This window comes from Carassius gibelio, chromosome B7 (genome assembly GCF_023724105.1).
Source record: "Carassius gibelio isolate Cgi1373 ecotype wild population from Czech Republic chromosome B7, carGib1.2-hapl.c, whole genome shotgun sequence".
NCBI lineage: Eukaryota > Metazoa > Chordata > Actinopteri > Cypriniformes > Cyprinidae > Carassius > Carassius gibelio.
In genome coordinates this window covers 7,418,981-7,426,566 of record NC_068402.1, presented here as the reverse complement: position 1 = coordinate 7,426,566, position 7,586 = coordinate 7,418,981, and the positions used below count along the sequence as shown (strand labels likewise).

Sequence of the window (7,586 nt, the reverse complement as noted above, 5' to 3'; positions counted from 1 at the left end):
TACCATTTTTGTTTTTAAGGTAGTATAGGTTTACCTGTCTTGTTTTATTATTTTAAAAAGGCTGTACATTATTGCTTTATATGCTGACAGTGCGCTATGCTGTAGTATTTAGACAGGGTGCGCAGCAAAATCCTGTCAGAAGTCTTTTTCTAATTCACTCTCCGTGAATCAAGCCATACATTCAAACACATAACAGAAAAGCTGTTTTTGAGAGCCTCACCCCATGAGTATAAACTGCAGAACTCCGTTGCTAAAGGTTACTCTGTATTGTAGCCTACATCCCAAAAGATGCTTTATAGAGGTTTAAAAGGTGAGCATATATGCTATAGTTTAGGCAAAGAATCCATGCCCACTATCAGCTGCCAGCGAAAACAACTCCGAAACAATAGTTTGTTCACCCCACCCTGGAGTTTGATTAGCAAAACAACAGCTGGCCCTTTCACAGCCTCCCTGAGATACGACTACGTCCAGTCAGGCAGAAACATCACTGGACGGAGGGGGCCTTTGGGTAGAGCAGCTAACTCTCATACACCCTGTTTGTGATGGGGTATCAGACGTAATTATGAGGATTCAAAGGTGTGGATTCGATGTCTGACCAGAATAGAAAGAGAGGGGAGCAGGGGACAGAGGTATGGGGCGAGGAGGTGGTTGGTGGGTAATGGGATTAGGTGTAGCACTTTCCATGACACACGGAGACAGACACCTGACACTTGGCCTGGGACTGAGATGGAGGAAGTAGGGGACAGAAGGATTAATTTCGCCCCATATTGGAGATGTCATTCCCGAGGCAATAGGGCTTTTGGGATGGGGCTCGGTTTGGTTCAGTTTCTGCTCTGCTGGGTCGCCTTCATTCTTTTGGCTTGTTTCAGGAGAAAACATTGAGGTTCATCCTTCATTGGACATCCAGTGAAGTTGTTCTCCTGAAGATTTGTTTTCTAATTGTGCAAGAGCTTGATTGAGTTTCTTGTTGGAAAGCAGTTCGACAACTGACAAACGCTGTTGAAGTGTTGGGTTATCTTTTGAGCCGAGATTTTGTGGATGTGTACACTCTTAAAAATAAACATTATTTGTTGGCATTGATGGTTCCATGAAGAACCTTTTAAGATAAATGGAATATTTCCTTTGCACAGAAGGTTCTTTGGGGAACCCATAATGGTTCTTCTATTGCCATCTTCTCAAACTATTATTTTTAATGGAATAGTTCACCCAAAAATTAAAATTTGCTAAAAATCTACTCACCCTCAGGCCATCCGAGATGTAAATTAGTTTGTTTAGAGAAAGCATTACCTCACCAATGGATCCTCTGCAGTGAATGGGTGCCGTCAAAATGATAACACCATCATAATAATACACAAGTAATTGCCATGACTCAAGTCCATCAGTTAAAATCCTGTGAAGCGAAAAGCTCAATATTTGTAAGAAACCAAGCGGAAGTTAAAAAGAAATGTTTAACTTCAAACCATTGCTTCTGGCTAAAATAATAAGAGTCCTATATTCAATTCATGCTTTTTTCCAGTGATAAAGTCATCTTGTCAAAATCAGGAGTGAAATATTTCAGAGATCAAGCACAGTTTACAAACGAAAACAGTTATATAAATATGCATTTATTTTTCTGAGAGGACAACAGGAGATTGACTTTTTCAATGGAGGAAGGGATTGGGATTTTGGCTGGAAGTTAAATGCCTAATGATGCCTTTGTTTCTTATAAGACTGGTGGACTGGAGTCATGTGGATTATTGTGATGGATTTATTGGCTGTTTGGACTCTCATTCTGATGGCACCCATTCACTGCAGAGGATTCATCGGTGATGCTGAATTTCACCATATCTGTTTGATGAGGAAATGTACTCATCTACATCTTGGATGGCCTGATGTGAGTAAATGTGAGGTGAACTATTCCTTTAAGAGTGTACACACATCCAAACCAGACCTTTATTGACTCACGCATGCTGCTAGCTTGATGGCCAAGGAAAAGTCAATAGTTTGAGAGAGGATGGACTGTTTATTCAGACAACGCACCACAGTTTTATCAGTTAAAGTGCTGGGGTGTGAGGACAAACAAAAGACCTCACTTTCTGTTGCTATGGCCAAAGCGTAACTCTCTCTTTTTTTCAGCCTGAGCAGATGAACCTGTGCCTGCTAGCGCCGTCACCTGCTCCCACAGGTGTAGATTGGGTTGTCTGAGACGGGGTCAGACGCCCAGGGGTCACTCTTTGTGTCTTGTTGATGGGTTGTAGAGGCTCCTGAGAATGAAACACCATCTCTAATGATGACTTTGGTTTCACAGTTTTAACCGTTAGCCATTAAATGTGTGAGGTGCATTTCCCCACCAACACCACCTCAGTGACAAAGTGTTTAAAACCCTCTTTTGACCCTCTGGCACAGGCCTGTGTCATCAGGTTTCGTCACTGTTTGAGTTTTCCAATTGAGAATTGTGAAGGTTTTCATTTGGAGCTGCAGTGTAGTGGTTCGAGCATGTGCTCCAGAGATGTGGCTCTCATTAAGAATGGGTTAGAATGGTCAACTAGTAATACAATAATTCATAAAAATGATACAATAATTCATAATGTGATGCTATATTCTAAATTTAGGGTCTTGAATCTACCATACACCAGTGTTATTTAAGTTTATACTGTTGTCATAGTTATTAATGTCATTTATAACTTTAGGTCTTCTGTGTAAACGTATGCCAGTTGTTTCTAATTTTCAGCCTTTCTAAGATTGATTTACCTTACATTTTTCATGTAATGTTTATATTTTATTTTATTCAGCTTTATACTGAAAGATATATATATATATATATATATATATATATATATATATATATATATATATATATATATATCCCAATATCAATTCAACTAGCCATTCAGATGCCTCAGTCAATTTTCAAAATACTATCATTTATACATGCTTAATTTTTATGCAGGTGATATTTTGACTGAAAATGACTAAGATCAATAAGCTGCAGTATTGTATTATCCCTTTTCCATTTTCACTCGAGTGATTTATTGTTACTCTTCCTGAAAACCAGATTTAATTTTAGACTTCATATTAATTAACGAGTTTTAGAACTCATAAAACATATACACAATATCACCATTATAGCAAAATCAGTGTTGTGAATAATTGTTTTTTAATGTAGACTCTCTTTTTTATTATTATTATTTCAGGATTTCTGAAGACTGTCAGGATGTTTCGTGGTTTCTTTGTGAAGACGATTAGCTTTGTTGGTTACACCGTCCAGTATGGCTGCATCGCTCACTGCGCCTTTGAGTATATCGGCGAATTCGTGTCGGTAAGTTTCTTCGAGCTGTTTGGTCAAAGTATTCCCACTGACAGTGAAAGAAATGCATATAAAAGTTTATTTCTACCCAAAACAGTGTTCAGGACCTTCCATGCAGCCCACCATCACTAACCACGATGTGGTTTTTTCAGAACGAGTAAGCCGTAACCTCTGTCGAATACAAAAGTGAGTGTGAAATGCTTACTTTAGCTTTTAATTAACTTTTATTGATAGTACTGTCATGCAGAATCGTTGAGTATCTGCTTTATTTTAACCTCACCTGTTACATTCTTTCAGAGGGGATATCATAATAGCCAAAAGTCCTTTTGATCCAAAAATGAACATTTGTAAACGAGTGATTGGCCTGGAAGGGGACAAAGTTTGCACTAGTGGACCATCTGATGTCTTTAAAACACACATTTATGTGAGTACCTGCTATATCGCACCTGAAATCAGTTCTGCTTGAAGAAATGATTCCTTTCCATTAAACCATAGACACTTTATGAAGTCCTTTACTACATCGTTTTACAGTCTTTCTTCTGTTTTTTTTTTTTCTATAAACTACTGTTTACTCTTAAGGTGTATGCATTTGAATTGCACATCCTTTCACCTTCGTTGGATAAAACGTTTACCTTATGGGAACAACAAATGCTTGTTTCTCAGTTATTGGCCCAGAGAGAGCATAGCCACCCTGTCACTGAAATAGCTGTTATTGCTTTTTTTGTATCACTCGTTTCTTTCACCTTGACTATGTGCGGTTCTGGCCTGTAATTTTTCCCGAAGCTGTTAGTGTTAGTGCCAGATGAGTAGAGCAAGTGATGAAGAGAAAGGAGAGAAAGAAAGGCCTGTCGCTGCAGTCATTTAAGGTAAAGAAATACAAACCCTCAGATGAACAAGGACCCAAGAATGTAGAAGTTTGCTCACTCTCTGTACTAGCCAACCTAAACTGATTGCAATGTCAGAATTGCTTAATAATTATGATCGCAATGTACTGATGCGGTCATATATTCTACTCCCAAAATATATGAAAAGTGACCCAAGTATGAAATCTTAAGATGCTAATCGAATTCATAGCAATATATACATACGGAGTTGTAAGTGCTCTTCCTTTTTGCATTTATTTGCGCACTCTATTGATTTTTCTTTCATTTTGTCACAGAAGTTGTTCTGTGTTGATACTTGTTTATAGCTGACAAAATGTGACATGTTTTCTATAATTGAAGTAATGCTAATATACGTCAATTCTGTAACATTTAGGTATCTGATAAGATTGAAACATCAATGTTTCATAAACATTTCTTGAAAAGAGTGTCTTGGCAAGTGTGTTTAAATACTGTCTTTAGCATGACAGGGTAATTTGTTTGTTTTTATGTATAAAATGCCTTTGAGTAATTAGAGGATTTGTCAATCAAAGGTAGAACATTAATAACTGATTTGGCCGGGATGTCTTAGGCAGCTGTTTTCACCGCATGTCTCCAAACCACAACATGTTCCTGGGAAAGATTTATAAACGGGAGAAAATGTGTGATCGTTCAATACAGTGCTGCAGGAACTAATCCTAAAACTTACATTAGTTGCGTTTGTGAACTGCCTGTTAAATCATTCTGAATTCAGTGGGTTTTTGTTTTGTTTCATTTGTGATTTTAAGCTTTTACATGTATTGAAAGAGGTGAATACTAACTAGTAGCTAAATAGACTACAGAATTTGGTGTCCATATTCGGTGTCCATAGTCCATATTTACAGCCTTGTTGCATGCTCATGCTCTCACAATCAACAACAGTAACCGTAATATGTTTCTAACATGCTTCCCATTTGTAAGATTGAACGCAGGGTTGTCAACATTTGTGTTTGGTCACAGTATGGTGTGATTTCTCGTATGCTTAGCTGACAGACAGGACAAAGCTTCGCTTCGGAACAGCAGATGATGACGGGCTGAGATTTCTTGTGGATGGGATCAAACATATGTTTCCATGCTAATGAGAGCCGACTGCAAGATGACTCCACGCAGACATATGTTTATAATCACGATTCTTTCACATTTGTCAATGATGCATTTGTTTGCAATACAGAAGGCCGGCAAATCACTTTATGGGTCATATTTAGTCATTCCCACACATTACTGCATTAGACGGCTTTGTTAGATATCTAGTGTGATTAATTAAGAGTATCAGATTTCTAATTCAGATTCTTTGGAATTCTACTTCATGGGGAAAAAACGATTTTAAAAATTCATCAAATTTTTGGTCAGTGCCATCTCCATACTGTTATGTTTATAATGAGAGCGTGATGTGTTGTTCACCCTCGCCTCACATATAGAGGGGGTGGAGGGGACTTAATTAGGGGCTTGACAGCCCCACTCTCCCTGTGTGATGAGATTATTCCTAATTGATGTCAGTGTGGATCAGGCTTCGCTCGGTTGCCGGCCCAGCCTGGCAGGTCTGTCCGTGGTCTCGACCCATGGAGCAGCTCACGGAGGCGTGGCTTCACCCCTCACCGAGAGGATAAAGAGGGTGGGGGGGTGCGAGGCCCCAGCGGTCAGGAAAAATGATCCCTTTCCCATCTGAGATGAGCAGTTTAGTCATGTGAACTTTCTCACTGTGAGGAACTTCTCCTTTATCCTCTAATCCAGGGAGAACCTAGGGTTTCAATACGGTGTGTTACATACAAAGACATTTCATAGTGGGGCGAAGGACCTTTTTAGATGAGTGTGGCTGCAATCAGAATAAATTGTACTCATTTTCTCAAGTTAGCAGGGTGGTTTAACATTTTTGGTTTAACAGAACTTACAATTCTGCTGTAATCTAGGTACCAAGAGGGCATGTGTGGCTGGAAGGCGATAACCTTCGGAATTCCACAGATTCCCGAAGCTATGGCCCAATTCCCTATGCCCTGATCCGAGGACGCGTTTGCTTAAAGGTAATTAGGATACAGTCTCATTTCTTGACCTATACACTTTCCCAAAGGCAAAACCACAAGCTTTTTGAGTTTGAACTGTTGCCCTTTCATGTAGCATTTTGTAGTTTTTTTTTTCTCAAACAAGCAGTGCAAATGATCCTTTCTTAAGTGTACTTTTATTTGAAATTTCAAATAAATGAACCCAAAGTATAATTTTGTAAGTGTCTCCAGAATTGAGTGCCGTCTTCATTTAAAACTGTTTTCGGCTGTCGAATCGTATAGCATCATGTGCCCGTGACCCTGTAAACAGGTCTCCTCACCTTCTGTCAGGCCCTGATTGGAAAGTCAGAGGCAAATGATATGGGGGTGGAGGGGCTTACAATGACAAGATGTGTTTTCTCCTCTTGTATGTCCACTTGTTCTCCGAATGTATATTTATTTTCAAGTTTAAACTAATATAATGCATAGTATGTTTATAAAATGTACACTTTCTGAAAAAATGTACAAAAAGCTGTCAATGGGGTGATACCTTTTCAGAAGCTAATAATATGTGTACCATTTAGATACTGATATGTGCGGTTTAAGTGCTAATATATACTTATATGCACCTTTTAGGATTAAAAAAAAAAGTACAAAGGTGTACCTTTTGAAAGGATACCACCCCAGTGACATCTTTTCCCTCAGAGTATAAATATAAAATATTATAAATATAAATATCTGCCTTTTTCCCTTTTTTTTTTTTTTTTTGCAGCTGTGGCCCCCACATAATTTTGGCGTATTGGCTGAAAGTCCAAATGATGGGCGCATTTTATGAAGAAGCTGTGTTCATGTAGTCGCAATGTAAATTATTTTTTTGCAATGTTGTAAAATAAATTTACATTTATAATTCATGTCTGTATCATTGTTTAGCTCAAATTTATGATAATGAAAAAAAAAACTCAAAATGCACAAATGCATCATATCAGTAACATCATGCTGCAATCAATGGTTTAAAATGTTTATTTAAGGGGGGGTGAAATGCTCATTTTCACTCAATATCCTGTTAATCTTGAGTACCTATAGAGTAGTACTGCATCCTTCATAACTCCAAAAAGTCTTTAGTTTTATTATATTCATAAGGTAGTCTGTACCGATTTATCCCGGAAAAACACGACCGGCTGGAGGCGTGACGTGTGGGCGGAGCTAAAGAATCACGAGCGCCAGTAGGCTTTTGTGTTGAAAGCATGTAGAAACTGTGACATTACCGTGAGGAAAAAACCATCATCCAAAACAAACCATGGCTTACAGTCAGATTCAGCGTATATTTATGATCCAGAATCAGATGCAGAGGCTGAAATTTAACAAGAGCAGCATCAGCAACGACGTCTCTATGTGGTATTTACTGAAACTGTATATATTTGCTTA

At 38.4% G+C, this 7,586-nt stretch overlaps 1 protein-coding gene across 2 annotated transcripts in view; it reads left to right on the top strand.

The window, feature by feature from the left end:
• LOC127961183 (mitochondrial inner membrane protease subunit 1-like) overlaps positions 1-7,072 on the top strand; it is a 14,287-nt gene extending 7,215 nt beyond the window's left edge. The window contains exons 2-7 of one of the 2 annotated variants that reach the window (XM_052560174.1): positions 1,710-1,873; positions 3,174-3,298; positions 3,384-3,472; positions 3,584-3,710; positions 6,093-6,203; positions 6,934-7,072. In XM_052560174.1, the coding sequence (XP_052416134.1) occupies positions 3,194-3,298; positions 3,384-3,472; positions 3,584-3,710; positions 6,093-6,203; positions 6,934-6,996 (495 nt within the window). In that variant the 5' untranslated portion in view covers positions 1,710-1,873; positions 3,174-3,193 and the 3' untranslated portion in view covers positions 6,997-7,072. The remainder of the gene's footprint in view (positions 1-1,709; positions 1,874-3,173; positions 3,299-3,383; positions 3,473-3,583; positions 3,711-6,092; positions 6,204-6,933) is intronic. The other variant, XM_052560173.1, reaches the window with a different exon arrangement.
• The last annotated feature ends 514 nt before the right edge of the window (positions 7,073-7,586 follow it).